Source organism: Heterodontus francisci, chromosome 41 (genome assembly GCF_036365525.1).
Source record: "Heterodontus francisci isolate sHetFra1 chromosome 41, sHetFra1.hap1, whole genome shotgun sequence".
In the NCBI taxonomy this organism is placed as follows: Eukaryota; Metazoa; Chordata; class Chondrichthyes; order Heterodontiformes; family Heterodontidae; genus Heterodontus; species Heterodontus francisci.
In genome coordinates, this window is record NC_090411.1 from 27,785,171 (window position 1) to 27,800,870 (window position 15,700).

Here is a 15,700-nt window from a genome sequence, read left to right on the forward strand (position 1 = left end):
AAATACATGGGAACACCACCACCTGCAAGTTCCCCTCCAAGTCACACACCATCCTGACTTGGAACTATATCGCCGTTCCTTCACTGTCGCTGGGTCAAAATCCTGGAACTCTCTTCTGAACAGCACTGTGGGTATACCTACCCCAAATGGACTGCAGCGGTTCAAGAAGGCAGCTCACCATCACCTTCTCAAGGGCAATTAGGGATGGGCAATAAATGCTGGACTGGCCAGTGACGCCCACATTCCATGAATGAATAAAAAAGTACATTTAATTTTCTTTCGAAAGTTATTGCGAATCTGCTTCAACCACCCAGGCAGTGCGTTGCAGATCACAGAAACTTGCTGCATGGACATAATTCTCATCTTGTCTTTCTCTCTAGCCTGTTACCTTAAATATGTGTCCTCTGGTTACTGATGCTCCTGTCAGTGGAAACAGCTTCTGCGTATTTACTCTATAAAAAAACCCTTCATATTTCTGAAAACCTCAATTAAATCTCCCCTTAACCTTCTCTGTCCTAAGCAGAACAATCACAGTTTCCATCACATCTCTTCATAAGTCCTTCATTCCTGGTATCATCTAGTAAACCTCCTCTGCACCCTCTTTAAAGGCTTGACATCTTTGTCACAAAGTTTTATTTCTATTCATCTGGATTATTTTCTTCGAGGAAGATTATTCTTCATACAATGGTAAAATTAATCAGTGATAGATTATTGTAGGGCCATATTCTGCAGTACTTATTAAACTGACCCAGATTGATTTATTAATCAGAAACAGCATTACATATTTGGTTAGGACACAGTAGTTAACAGTTTCAATTGAGTAAAAAATAGTTTTGTTACCTCCCACAGGTGTCCCATGATTGGTGCGTCAGCCCAGGAATGTTCTGCATTTAATCCCACTTTGCCATTTGCAAACACAATGAAAGTGAATGACTTATCAAACCACCTGGAGGATAAAAATTAACAGGAATCATTTAAACGTTAAAGACTGTGGTATCATGTACATGCACAAAAACAGACTTTAGGCTCCTTCCTCCTTATACAATGTACCATTCCCTAACTCGGGATAGCCAAGCAACTTTATCCTAAACCTCTGCCAATGCCATTTCAAGACAGATGACAGCCAGTGTTCCTGAGTGACAGTCGTAAACTTGCATTCAAATTCTTTCCCACTTCTCTTCAAGCTTTTGCTAAGTAAATCTTAACCCAACATACCGAACTATACACTACAGATAGATCTCTGGTCTGTGCTGAAGCTCTCTTAGCCACGACAGAGTCAATATTACCTATTTCACTGATAAAACTTAGATGATGGGCTATAGTGCAGGAACCCACCCAGGCTATTAAAAGATGGCAAATCAGTAAGCAGTATCAGCCTTGGCTTAATAGCAGCACTCTCATCTCCGAGTCAGAGGTCGTTGGATCAAGGTTCAAAGACTTGAGCACATAATGTAGGCTGATATTTCAGTGCATTGCTGAGGAAACACTGCACTGTCAGAGGTGCCATCTTTTAGACGGGGCCCCATCTGCCCACTCAGGTAGGCGTAAAAGATTCCATGAGTCTATTTGAAGAAGAGCTGGAGAGTTCCTCAGGCGTGCTGGTCAATATTTATTCCTCAACCAACATCAGTAAAACAAAATATCTAATTATTTATTTCATTTTTGGTGGTGGGACAAATTGGCTGCCATGTTTCCAACACTTACAACACTTCAAAAAATACTTAATTGGCTGTGAAGTGCTTTGGATGTGCTAAGGTTATGAATGGTGTTATAAAAATGCAAGTCCTTCTGTCTTCTTCTCGTAATTAGGTGAGACCAAGTTTAGATTTTAAAGGAAAACTGAGGGAAACAAATAATTTGACAGCTTTACAGTCCTGGGAAGGAAGAAGTTAGAACAGTGAAGCTGCAGGGAGAAAGAAGTGTATATATGTCAGCAGATTAGGAGGAACAAGAGAGGAAAGTTCAGAAAAGCGACAAGCATGGAAGGATTGGGGCCTAGAGGTGAGAGAATGTGAAGTGTTAAAGGACAAGCCATTGTACCTCATCTAATAAACAAGAACTCTTTGGCAGGGAAGTGGTATCAGAATCTTCAGCTTTATAGTGATTCACCAGCTTGGTACAAAGAGAGGAAACCAAGTTTCTTGGAGGTCCCTTTGGAAGTGGTAGAGATGTGGAAATTTCACTTCAGATATTTTGGCTAAAAATGGTAATAGATGAAGTTTTCGAGACACTAAGATAAAACGCAAAAGCTGTTGACTGGTTTGGGAGAAACATGAAGCAAGAACAGAGTTGCTGAAGAAAATTGTTTGGCCCACTGCATTTTATGGAGATCATAGTCTTATGGATTGTTATGGAGATTGGATGTGCTGTGGGTGTGCAACATGAAGGAAGTTGATGACTGTAGATTGAAATAATCAGTGAAAAAGGAAGTGGATAAGGCCACATGAATGAAGGAGGTCACTAATGGGAGGAAAGAACAGACAGTAGTCTCGGCAACAGACTGAGCAGATGAAAAGAGAGTGTGACCAATGAACTACAGCACAGAGAGAAATATCTGAGAATGAACTAGACAGCTTTGACATAATTCTGATGGAATACCATAAAAAGCTAACCTGTTTAGAAGTACAATGGGAAACACCTCAAAGGTTTTGAAAACAGATACTTAACATGGACAAGATTAGCAGTGGATCAACATACTGGAATCATTCTCTTGACCATGGTTTAGGTGAGAATTTTCAAAGTGATGGGTAGTTTGATTGAACAATGGCTTCTATTACTTTAGAAAATTCTGATATAGTGCATTACTTTAACAAGCAGAGCAGAGCCACAGTTTTCTTTTTTCCACAGTACTCACAATACAGAATCATTCATATCTATAATCTTTGGAATTCTCCATCCCAAAAGGCTGTGGATGCTTAATCGCTAAGAATATTAAAGACTGGGATCGACAGATTTTTGGATACTAAGGGAAACAAGCCATGATCTTATTGAAATGACAGTGAAGGCTCGAGGGGCTACATGGCCTACTCCTGCTCCTATTTCTTATATTCTATTGCAGATTGACCTACAAAAAAAAACACTTGCCTGTCATAGCACTTGCCATGTAGCAGTGACTTGGCATATTCATCCAGTGACTTCACCCGGTTTTCCACAAATATCTCATGTTTAATATCATCTAAAGTGACGAAGAATGCTGCTTTCTCCACGCTGTCCAGTGAACTCTTGTTCTTCCCAGTGCTGAAGTACGCTTTCCGGGCTTTAGCCCAGGGGACTCTGCTCAGCAGCAGAACATAAAACAAACAACATTAATATTCTTCTACCTTTTCTTCCCTCCTTTCCAAAAAGCACTAACTAATGGCAATTTTGGTCCATAAGTGCAGGAAACCTTCCAGCATCCTCTTCCTAAGTATATCAATGGGAAGAGGATAACCAGGGAACGAGTAGGACCCATTAGGGACCAAGGAGGAAATTTGTGGGTGGAGCCAGATGACATTGGTAGGGTGTTGAGCGAATACTTCACATCTGTCTTCACCCAAGAGAATGAGGATGTAGATATGGAACTCAGAGAGAGAGACTGTGAGGTTCTTGAGCAAATTGCCATAGGGAGTGACAAGGTATTAGAGGTTTTGGAAGGCTTAAAAGTGGACAAATCTCCAGGTCTGGATGATTTGTGTCCCAGGATGCTTTGGGAGGCGAGGGTGGAGATTGCAGGGGCTCTGACCCTAATTTTTTAATTCCTCCCTGGCCACGGGGGAGGTGCCAGAGGACTGGAGAATAGCTAATGTGGCCCCACTATTTAAGAAAGGTTGTAGAGATCAGCCAGGGAACTACAGACCAGTGAGTCTCACGTCAGTGGTAGGGAAACTATTGGAGAAAATTCTGAAAGAGAGAATCTATCTCCACTTGGAGAGGCAAAATTTGATTAGGAATAGTCAGCATGGCTTTGTCAGAGGGAGGTCATGCCTAACAAATTTGATTGAATTTTTTGAGCATGTGACCAGGTGTGTAGATGAGGGTAGTGCAGTTGATGTAGTTTACATGGATTTCAGCAAAGCCCTTGACAAGGTCCCACATGGGAGACTTATCAAGAAAACAAATGCACATGGGATACTGGGTAACTTGATAAGGTGGATTCAAAATTGGCTTGGCTGTAGGAGACAGAGAGTGATGACAGATGGCTGTTTTAGTGACTAGAAGCCAGTGTCCAGTGGCGTACCACAGGGATCTATGCTGGGTCCCCTATTGTTTGTCACTGATATAAACGACATAGATGACTATGTGGGGGGTAGGATCAGTAAGTTCGCGGATGACACAAAGATTGGCTGAGTGGTTAACAGTGAGGTGGAGTGTCTTAGGTTACAGGATGATATAGACGGGATGGTCAAATGGGCAGAAAAGTGGCAGATGGAATTTAATGCTGAAAAGTGTGAGGTGATACACTTTGGAAGGAGTAATGTGACACGGAAGTATTCAATGAATGGCCTGACACTGGGAAGTTCCGAGGAACAAAGGGACCTTGGCGTGTTTGTCCATAGATCTCTGAAGGCAGAAGGGCATGTTAATAGGGTGGTGAAAAAGGCATATGGGACACTTGCCTTTATCAGTCGAGGCACAGATTACAAAAGCAGGGGGGTCATGTTGGAGTTGTACAGAACTTTGGTAAGGCCACAGCTGGAGTACTGTGTGCAATTCTGGTCGCCACATTACAGGAAGGATGTGATTGCATTGGAGGGGGTGCAGAGGCGATGCACCAGGATGGTGCCTGGGATGGAACATTTAAGCTATGAAGAGAGGTTGGATAGGCTTAGGTTGTTTTCACTGGAGCAGAGAAGACTGAGGGGCGATCTGATCGAGGTGTACAAGATTATGAGGGGCATGGATAGGGTAGATAGGGAGCAGCTGTTCCCCTTAATTGAAGGGTCAGTTACGAGGGGTCACAAGTTTAAGGTGAGGGGCGGGAGGTTTAAGGGGGATTTGAGGAAGAACTTTTTTACCCAGAGGGTGGTGATGGTCTGGAATGCCCTGCCTGGGAGGGTGGTAGAGGCAGGTTGCCTCACATCCTTTAAAAAGTACCTGGATGAGCACTTGGCACGTCATAACATTCAAGGCTATGGGCCAAGTGCTGGCAACTGGTATTAGGTAGACAGGTCAGGTGTCTTTAATGCATCGGTGCAGACTCGATGGGCCGAAGGGCCTCTTCTGCACTGTATTATTCTGTGATTCTTGTTCAATCTGCATGCATGAGCCAGGATACTGACTGTCAGCAGTGTATTTGACTGCAGGATGCTACCCAGCTGATTACAATCCTGAAACCCCACTCTAGTTCCACACAGACTGTAAGAGAGGTCACTGAACAGCGATCAGAAGTTGGAACCCAGGCTGGTTTTGACCCCTTTCTAGCCCAGAAGTACTGAAGCCAACTACAGTACATCACATCCAGACCTGCTAAATCAGCGCAGAATGCAATCAAAATTAAAATCTTTTTTATCAATGCAGCTCTGTTGCTCACATCATTTCAATCTACAATCTCCTATTCTTTCCCACTTGATAATGTTATGAGGCACCTGCTTAATTTTGTGGCGGGCTCAGAATGAAGCTTAAGAGAAACCCGTGTCAAATGCAGGACAGAATAAGCTGGCCACACTGCATGTGGAAGCGTCCGCAATTCCTCACGGTGTGTGGCCAACCTCAGATGTGCAATTTGGGAAGAAGGAGCACGCTAGCCCAGGAGCACTGGGACAGTCCAAGAATCAGGTCCCTGTTCAGCTGTCCTGTTGGCTAAGGTATGATGCACCCTACTGGGATAAGAAAATGCAATAATCGTGAAGCTATGGGAAAGCTTCCTCAGCAGCACAATATAAACCTGTTCAGAGGACAGGATACAATAAAATAAAGTTATATCCCAATACAAAAACAATGAATTTCTTTTGCAGAAGAACATCTCCAAGAGCTGCATGTTAGCGAGGAAAAAAGGAAAAATCAAAAATGTTCACGGGCTGAGAGGAAGGTACTGTGGAAGGTGTTGGATATTGTGGAGGGTGTTGAAAGCAAGGAGGGAATGAGGAAGGAAATTCTGAAGGACAGAACTGCCCAATTGGAAAATGAATAAGATGTTGAGTTATGGTGGCCTCCTCAGTTAAATAGACTACAGACTCACTGTACTGCTGGATGATGTGTCACATTGTTGCTAGCTCCCATGCAACCATACCTCAAGATGAGTCAGCATCCTCAGAGAGTTGTGTGGGGGTGGGGGGAACTGGCAGTAAAGAATTTAAAAAGACAAAGCTCTCACCTGTTTCCTGCAGTCAGTGCAGCCAGATACTTCTCACCTGGCTGAGGTGAAGAAGTCTCATCTAAGATGTACTGGAACTGTATCTGTAGCTCACAGGGATCCAGAAGGCGTCCGCCTTGATACACCCAAATCTTAAAATAACGGCCTTTGTGATAGACCATGATGTGCTTGCTGTCCAAAAGGTGCTGTAAATGGTCTGCAAATTCAACAGGGTTGGTGAGCATGTTTAATTTTGAAATGAAACTAATGAGCTAGCAAAGGAGGAAAGGCTTGGGGTTGCAACTTGCTGTACAAAGCACTACCCCACCGCGGTTGCCTCCAGATTAAACCACTAGCCCATTAAAATCAATGAAGCTGCTCAGAAAACACGCTTAAGCCGCCACCATCCCAGCAACCTATATTTCTCAAGCAGCTTACAATGACAGGAGATCCAAAGTGACAGGTATTCACAAACCAATAAAGGCAATACAGCAGAATAGAGTTTTTGTTTTAAGAAAGGAAAAGGGGCACACTTTGTACAGCAAATACCCACCCAAGCTTCCTTCAGCCAAGAGGCTTATATCTGATACATCTCATGGCAGATGAAATCATCGACCATCATCAGCAAAGGTAACAGACCCCACATTCAGTGATCTCTAGCATTCTGGAATCAAATACCTGCAGTACTGAGATACATCAAATTTTAGGCAAGCTGTGGTAATTCCCTCTCCAGCAACAATGAGATGCTCCTGGATCGAGGCACTCTCTCTCACCATATATTCTTTAGGAGTGATCCTTTACAGCAAGAGTGAGAGGCCTCTGCCTCTAAGCAAGCTTAGCAGGCTGGGATACCAATCCTTACCAATAGGTCTCTGTCTCAAGGCTCTCAAGGCAGCCTTTTGGTCAGTGACCCCAAGCAGCTGAACTGAGAAGCTCACACTTCCAGCCTCTCTTCACAGCCCAATTGCTTTGAGAGTCCAGTATAATCATAGCATAATGTTTATCAGCTAAAATTTCCAGCTGCAGAAAAGAACTGACATCATACCTGACTCTATACCTGGAATGCGGGATGTATTGAACATATTCTCACATTGATTAGAACACATGGGGATAACACCTCGAATCAATAGCTGAAGAGGCAGAAAAAACAGGAAAGAATAACACATGGACATGCAAAGAAACTGTAAGCAACACCTATAATACAGGAGAGAAAGAAGGAAAAATAAACATAGTAACTGAGATTCTTCCACCTGTAGGAGTGTAAATAGACACATCACAACTCTAGTCAATCGAGGTACCAGGGAAATGTGTCCTTCTAAGAACAGTGTGAATGTGGAACAAAATTGAAAATGGGAGATGGGGAACTAAAGTGCAAAATTTAAGAGGCAGATGGGAACATTTCTTCTGTATGCTATTCGTAGCAAGATCACAAAGATATTTACAAAGGACAAGTTGATAATTTTGCTTCAAACCAGTGAACAGAAGAAATCTTTCCCCAGAGTAGATTATGAACTGGCCCTCTTCATAACATGCAGCTGATTCAGATAGATTCAATGTAGAACCTGTTTGTCAATCTTAAGTTTGTTACCTGACTTGGAAACCTTAGAAAGCTTGGTCAAAAATGGCTGTAAGAAGTTAACTGAGTTTATGTAACCAACCAAAAAAAAACCTTTTGTGGTGAATTTTGTGGTAGAGCATACTGGTCACTGCAGGCTGACAGGACATTTTCCAACCCTGTGCACTCAACAACAAATTGACTCAAGTACAGCGCAGGTTGCATGGAGCACAAATCTTCTTCTACAGCTGCCCCAACAAATCACCTAAATCTTAAAAGGGAGCCCTACTGCATCACATGGGGCTTTCATTTTTACGATCACCTAACCTGTGGCTTCTCTGGGTTGTCCTGCCAATTTTAGCATCAAATGGTAGGCTAATTTTTGTTATAGGCTCGGAACTGGCAGAGGTTCCCCAAATGGTGTTAGCTGAAAAGACACCACCAAGTTCAGCTCTGACCATTACTTCCAATTGTCGGGATAAAAAGAGAGTAAAAATGACGGAACAAAAACAGAAATCTATCAGCACCTGCACGAGAATGGCAGTTTAACATTTCAGGCTGGACAACTTTTAGCAAAGTTGGATGGTCCCCATCCAATGCGTTAACCCGAGGAATAATTTAGAAAGCTGGAAAAAAGTCACGCCTGGATTTTCCAATCAATCAGTGCTATTGCAATGAAAGTGAATGGGTTAAGGCAGCCATTAGGAAATAAATTTTAAAAATATATACACTCTCTCCCTCGCCCGCTAGCACGCACACATTCTCTCACACACACAAAATAGGAGTTTTGGACAATGGTTTCAGAATTGATCCTGATCAGTTTACTTACAAACTAGATTGAAAAGTTGCTGCGTGGGGCTTTTCTTTGTTACTGCTTAGTCTACAAGCACCAGTGAAAACATAAGTGTTAACACACCAATCAACTGAGCAAGCAAGGAAAAGATGCACTCTGTACAGGTTCAAGGATTGAAAGGATTAGATGTACATTCACCATGTGAGTGAAAGCTTGGTCTTGTTATTTCAAGGCACCAACATGGTGCAAACCTTGGACTGAAATATTTTAGTTTTCCCAGATCTGGACTGGTAACAGGTTTGGATACCCTCGAAGACCTAAGGCTCTGATGGGTCAATGATGATTTTAGTAGATAGGGAGGAAAAAGAAACACATAACTTCAAATTACTGGAAGAGCACTTCAAAGAAGACATGTAACAGGAAACTTCACTTAAACAAGTTATTGAACAAAAAAAAGCTGAAGGAGAGAATTTGAGGCAACTGATTTCACCAAGACACAAACAGGGCCCCAAGGCCCATTGAAAAATACTGGTTTGAGAAGCATGAAGAGAGAGCATTAACCAACCAGGCATGCCACACAATGCGGGAGTTCAACAGTGACTGTCTAACACTGACAACTGGCAATAAATCCGAGCAAATGCAGATTTTTTTTTTGTTTAAAAGGACTTCTAAGGCTTTCTTGCTAGTTGGCAGTGAGTAGATTTCCCTTGCCTGGTACCCTGCTGACTATCTGTACTGGGCTACAATGCACTCTCAAACCCAGACAGCTTCTGCTGCAAGCACCAAACTGCACAACAAAAATGCTTCAAGTACAGCTATACAATATGGACAGAAATCTATTACCATGTTTAGGAGCCTCCACACCAAGCTCTGCAGAAAATAGTTTTTGTTTGCCCACTTTGTGGTGCACACGGTCTCTCCCCATAGGAATAAACCACAGTTACTTTGATCCAGGTTGGCAATAGCAAAGGCTGCTAAGTGAGCATAGAGGGCTGCAAATGAGTTCAGCCCACATAAAACCAACCAACAAAAGCACAACAACTTCTTGTTGCTTGTCCAGCTAGGACCACTGTAGCATTTCAGGTGTTGGCTTGTAGGATAAGCTAGAACTGATTTTAAGTTCCTCCATATATAGTCAGTGAGTTTTGCTGCCTGGCCAACCAATAGTGCCTTGACCAAGGCTGGTGGACGGTTAAGATACAAATCAGCCATAATCTAATAACAGAACAGGCTCGAGGGGCTGAATGGCCCACTTCTTCTATGTTTTTAAGAGTCTGGTTGTGAGAACTGCTTCTGCTCCAAACTTCCATTGTCCAAAGCCAGCTCAGCTCCAAGGAAATGCCATTAACCTCTGACCCATCATCAACAAATTGAGAATAGTCACAAAGTATTCATAAGTCAAGTACAAATTTGGACCCTCATTAGGTGGACAGCAGATATCAACACTCCTCACAAGTGGCCGGGTAACATTTATCAGTGTACTATTGTTACCCTTTTAAGTACATCGATGCCCACCATACCCCACTGGATGTTGGTTCCAGATTCTAAACTTCAGCTACACCCGCTTGCTTCTCTGCAATCGCAACAGATTTAAACCCCAGATAGATAAGTATACAGTCTCATACTCAACCTCTAAATAATACTTTCCAGCAGCAGTAATGCCAAGCCTCAGTTTCGTCATCAGTTATATGATGGGACATCTGTCCCCAGGATGATGGAAAGACCTACACAGGACAGCTTGCAATGTGTCAGCCATTTTAATGTTCCAGAACAGCTCAAACTGCAACGCTGCCAACCAATGTTCCCTCTAAATTTTTTTGTTCTGCTTAGCCTGTTTGTTGCACTGCGGGATATATTCCAGATTAATCCAGATGCTTGTATGTGAGTTGTTAGCAAAGGGATGTGCCCCTCTGATGGGTTACAAATGTTAACTTTGTTACCATGATCAAGGAGTTTGGTAAATACCCAGCAAATAAAGCTACAGAATGGAAGGATCCAGGTTTAATACCCAACTCTACTGACTCTCCTGTATGCTGCAGGGAAAGGGGGAAGGGGGTGGGTGCAGGGAAGATAAGACTCAAGAGGGCAAATAGTGACCAGGCTATTTTTACATATTATCTAGCAGCAAGCTGACAGTAACATTGGGGGCAATCTGGAAGCAGCTCGTCCCCCTCCTTTGGCAGCAGCTGGCAAATCACTTGACAAGAACAGAGCCAGACCAGTGATTGTGGCTAAAGGAAGGCGGCTGCAGTTCTCTCGATACTAAAGTCAACGTGTAAAAGTAGTCTTGAAGAGAAGATCCCAGCTTCAATCCCTGGTCGGTTCTAAATTTGCTGCTCTGAGCCAAGATGGCAGCACACAGCAATTGGCTTCAATGCCCTGGAGTTACAAAGAAAAATCAGCCAGGATGCCCAATCCTGACTCAAGCTGAGAAGTGCACTGGTGTAGATGACGAGTGGATTATACTTGGCATTATTGCTGTAGTTGGTTGTCAAACCTGCTGACAACATCTAGGTTAATTCATGAGGAATGGTCACTTGGGCAAGGTTTGAGAGGGTGCCCTGTACCAATGGCGCTGACTATAACCCCCTTAGGAGAGAGATGAGATTTAAAAAATAAATATGTGTATCAAGAGAGGGAATAAAACAAAGTGACTTCAAGAATATTTTTAAAAAGATTCTTTGCTCTGCAATGGGGTGAGCGTGTATGTAGGCTGACTGGCCTTTCTCATCCCAGGTACATAACAATATGGAGGCTGGGAGAAGATTATAAATTAGGTATGTAGTGCCTCGATAGCACACTAGGGAAGTGAAACTGACCCATAGAAATAAGGATGGTCTCAGGCGCAAGCTGAGTTTGTGTTGAGTCAGTTCACTAATGGCCTCATGGTTCTCGGCTTAAAGGACTGTGTGGCAGGGGGGGAATAAGCAGAAACAGCCAACTTTCCATCCCTTATTGCTATTCAGTAATTCAGCTGAAAACTGCATGTGAATGGATACTAGGTGAGGACAGGATTAGGCTTGCTGTGATACCTTTCGCAATTTAATATTCTGTCAATGATCCCTTTAAAATTTTGTTGTTGTGCACAACCAGTTTTTTTCCAAAGTTTACTCTATAATATTTAAACGTTCTTGTTTGGCCATGTACACATGGTATTTCACACAGGACAAGGCGTGTGCGGTACCTTCCAGGGTGCTGTGTGGCCACGCCAGCTTGCAGCTTAACAGGAACATTGCTACCAACACCCTCTGGGCTCATACACAGAATGACTCTTTATGCAGGTTACAAAAGAGTAGCTGATATCAGTGGATCTATGTCCAGTATGCATCAGCTCTTTCAGTTGAGAAGGGTAGCTGAAGGAAATAATAGTTTGTAAATGAAATTCCAATGTTATTTTGAAGCTGTGATTATTGTCACCAATGTAACTTAATTTGAGGTTTCTGACCACCTACAATGCAGTGTTGTCAGAAATATAAAGTCATAGAGTCAGAGTCATTTAGGGTACTGCAGGAGGCATTTCAGCCCATCGAGTCCATGCCGGCTCTCCACAGAGCTGTGCAGTCAGTCCCACTCCCCGGGTTGATCTCCGTAGCCCTGCAAGTGGCCATCCAACTTCCTCTTGAAGTCAGTGATTGTATTCGCTTCCACCACTCATGTGAGCCAAGAGTTCCAGGTCATTACCACTTGCTGCATAAAAAAGTGCTTCCTCATACTCCCCCTGCATCTTTTGCCCAAAACTTTCAATCTAGGTCACCTAGTCCTTGTAGCATTTGTTAAAGGGAACAATTTTTCCTTGTCCAACTTATCTATGCCGGTCATAATCTTGTACACTTCTATTAAATCTCCTTTGTTCTAAGGAGAACAAACCCAGCTTTTCCAATCTAACCTTGTAACTAAAATCCCCCATCCCTAGAATAATTCTGGTAAATCTTCGGCGCAGGCTTGGAGGGCCGAAGGGCCTGTTCCTGTGCTGTAATTATCTTTGTTCTTTGTTCCTCTGTGCTCTCTCAAGGACCCTCTCACATCCTTCCTCAAGTGCGGTGACCCAAACTCGACGTAATACTCCTGTTGGGGCCTAACCAAAGCTTTATAAAGGTTCAGCATAACTTCCCTGTTTTTGTACTCAATGCCTCGATTTATGAAGCCCAAGATCCCAAATGCTTTACCAACCACTCTCTCAATACCACCTTCAAAGATGCACCCCCAGGTTCCTCTCTTCCTGTACACTCTTTAGAACTGTGCCATTAAGTATATACTGCCTCTCCCTATTCCTTCTGTCAAAAGGAACCACCTCACACTTGTCAGTATTATATTCCATCTGCCACCTGTCTTCCCATTCTGTTAACCTATCTATATCCTGTTGCAGGCAGTTCATATCATCCTCACTGTTTGCTGCACCTCCAAGTTTGGTGTCATCATCAAATTTTGAGATTCCACCCTGCATTCCAAGATCCAAGCCATCTACATACAACAAAAAAAAGCAGTGACCCCAGCACTGACCCTTGGGAACATCACTGTCTACCATCCTCCAGTCTGAAAAATAACCCATTTACTACGACTTGCTGTGTTCTATCCTTGTGTCAATTTTTCTTATCCAATTGGACATGACTCTCCTATTCCATGAGCCTCAATTTTGTTAACCAGCCTTTTATCAAATGTACCTTATCAAATGCTTTCTTAAAATCCATATAAACAACATCCACCATATTCCCTTCATCAACCTTCTCCGTTACTTCATCAAAACATTCAGTTAGTCAAGCATGTCATCCATGCTGGCTATCCTTAATTAACTTAAACCTTTCTAAGTGTCCGTTGATATTTTCCCTGATTATTGTTTCTAAAACCTTACCCACGATTGATGTTAAACTAACTGGCCCTTAGTTGCTAGGACTGTCCTTCCACTCTTTCTTGAATAAGGTGTCACATTTGCCACTCTCCAATCCTCTGGCACCTCCCCCGTATCCAGGGAAGACTGGAAGATTACGGCAAGCCCTTCCACTATTTCCACCACTTCCTTTAGCAACCTGGGATGCAAGCCATCCGGACCAGGTGACTTATCTACCCAAAGTACAGACAGCCTTTTTGGTACCTCCCCCAATCTCAATTTTTATCTTATCCATTGCCACTACCCTCTCCACTTCTCCCAATACTTTGTCAGAATTCAGTTCCTTCGTGAGCACTGATACAAAGTATTCATTAAGTATATTAGCCTTGCCTTGCACCTCTAAGCATATATTACCCACTTTGTCCCTAAAAGGCCCCACTTCACCTCTTACTACCCACTTAATATTTACATATCGGTAGAAGATCTTTGGATATATAGTGATACCTTTAAAACAAACTTTTTTCACTCACCACCACACCTCCATCTTGGAAATCTACAAGCCTGGCACCACCCCTGCAGAATCAGGTAGCCGATCCAGACCTAGGCCTCTTCCACTCTGCTAATTACAGTTTCACAATCGACGATATACAAGACAATTCCCTCAGAGATGATGGGGGAAGGGGGTAGAGGGATGATTGGGACTTTTCCTCTCTAAAAAAGTACTGGTCACTTCTCAGCACCTGCCTGTGACAACACGTCTGCAACCAATACTTCACCATATAGGAACGCAAACCTGCTGCTCTGTGGTCATAGTCAACTGGAGGTCTGATGAATTGTTTTCCAATGTGACTTAATTCGCTCTCTACCAATTAACTCATCCAGTGTTAGTAAGACAGCTGTCGAGTCAAGAATTGTGTGACATGTGGGCAGCATTCCACCACCCTCCACCCCCCCAGCCCCAGAGCAGTTACAAGCAGTCCTGCAACCACAGCCTTTCAATCTTACCTGTCTCCTCGCCTGGCAGTCGAGTCGTGTTGAACATTCGTTCCCACTGTGCTGAACACAGAGGTATTGGGAACCCTGGCAGAGTACTCTGCGCCCAATAGAGCGTGTGTGGGCAGTGGGGTGGGGGGAACATGCATGACCCACGGAAGTAGGGTCAGATGTTAGGAGGTGGAAAAAGTCATTCACGTTGCCATAAATGGTTGGGGATTGGAAGGGAAAGAACATGTAAAAAAAAATTACGAATTAGTTTATCCTCTATTTTGCGGCATCATTTTTAAAAACGCAAAAAAAAAAAGACAGCAACCCTTTATTTAATATAGCACACCTAAACTGTAATTTAAAAAGGAGTGCACTGGTTGATACAGCAGATTAATGAGTTGCCACACTTATTATAAAGTAGTAGGACTCAGAGGTCTAAACCAGAGAGATCTAGCTTGAGGCCCCACTGTGGTGTACATAATGAACTATCCATGGCCCTGCTGCACTAGCACTGGTGGAACCTGGGAGCAAGATTGCTACTCACTCTCTCAATTTGAAAAGGATGCAGTTTATGTACCCATAAATTCCCACACACTTGAAATTCTAATCTCAGTGGCACCATCAGGCAGGCAGAGAGGGGAAACCAGAGGCTGCACAGCCCAGGCTCATCTCCTGCCTACCTACTCTCACAGCTGGTGACAGGAGGGTGGCATAGATGAGGAAGCTACAAAGAAAGGCAAGGAGAGTTAACAAGTCAAGAGACAAATTAAAAAAAATAAGGATTTTAATCAATTGCTTAATTTACTGTTAGTTAAAAACTTTAATTAATTCCTGATCACTATACAGTGATCCTGCTGGAAAGTATGGGTGCCAGGTGAGGGCAGGATGGGGCCTCGCAGTGATGCCCTTGCAGTCGAATAGTCCACTGATGCTCACCCTAGAATTTACAGGACAGAAACAGTATACTCTGCACAACTGTTCTGTGTTTGTGTTAAGGTTTCACAGGAGTCCCCTCCTGCCTTGCTCCATCTAAACATTCGCTATTTTGGCTAAATACCAGAGGGATGGAAACAAGCCCCAACAATGCCTTCTGGTGGCAGAGGTAGTGGGAAGGCTGAGGAAATAAATCCTGAGATTGCTAGATTTTTGTTAACCAAAGGTATTAAGGGATATGGACTAAAGGAGGGTATGTGGAGTTAGGTCGCAGATCAGCCATGATCTCACTGAATGGCGAAACAAGCGAGAGGGGCTAAATGGCCTCCTCTTGCTCCT

At 43.2% G+C, this 15,700-nt stretch overlaps 1 protein-coding gene across 12 annotated transcripts in view; it reads right to left on the reverse strand.

The window, feature by feature from the left end:
* Nucleotides 1-15,700, reverse strand: part of LOC137353392 (carnitine O-palmitoyltransferase 1, liver isoform-like) — an 87,163-nt gene that overhangs the window by 31,802 nt on the left and 39,661 nt on the right. For 11 of the 12 annotated variants that reach the window (XR_010969847.1, XR_010969846.1, XM_068019617.1 and 8 more), the window contains 4 exons: nucleotides 14,450-14,537; nucleotides 6,293-6,488; nucleotides 3,085-3,273; nucleotides 841-946 (listed from right to left, as the gene is read on the reverse strand). Coding sequence is in view for 10 of the 12 variants with exons in the window: in XM_068019617.1 (XP_067875718.1) it covers nucleotides 841-946; nucleotides 3,085-3,273; nucleotides 6,293-6,488; nucleotides 14,450-14,537 (579 nt within the window). In the remaining 2 variants the exon portion in view is untranslated. Of the gene's footprint in view, nucleotides 1-840; nucleotides 947-3,084; nucleotides 3,274-6,292; nucleotides 6,489-7,316; nucleotides 7,402-14,449; nucleotides 14,538-15,700 lie in introns of all 12 variants that reach the window. The other variant, XM_068019627.1, reaches the window with a different exon arrangement.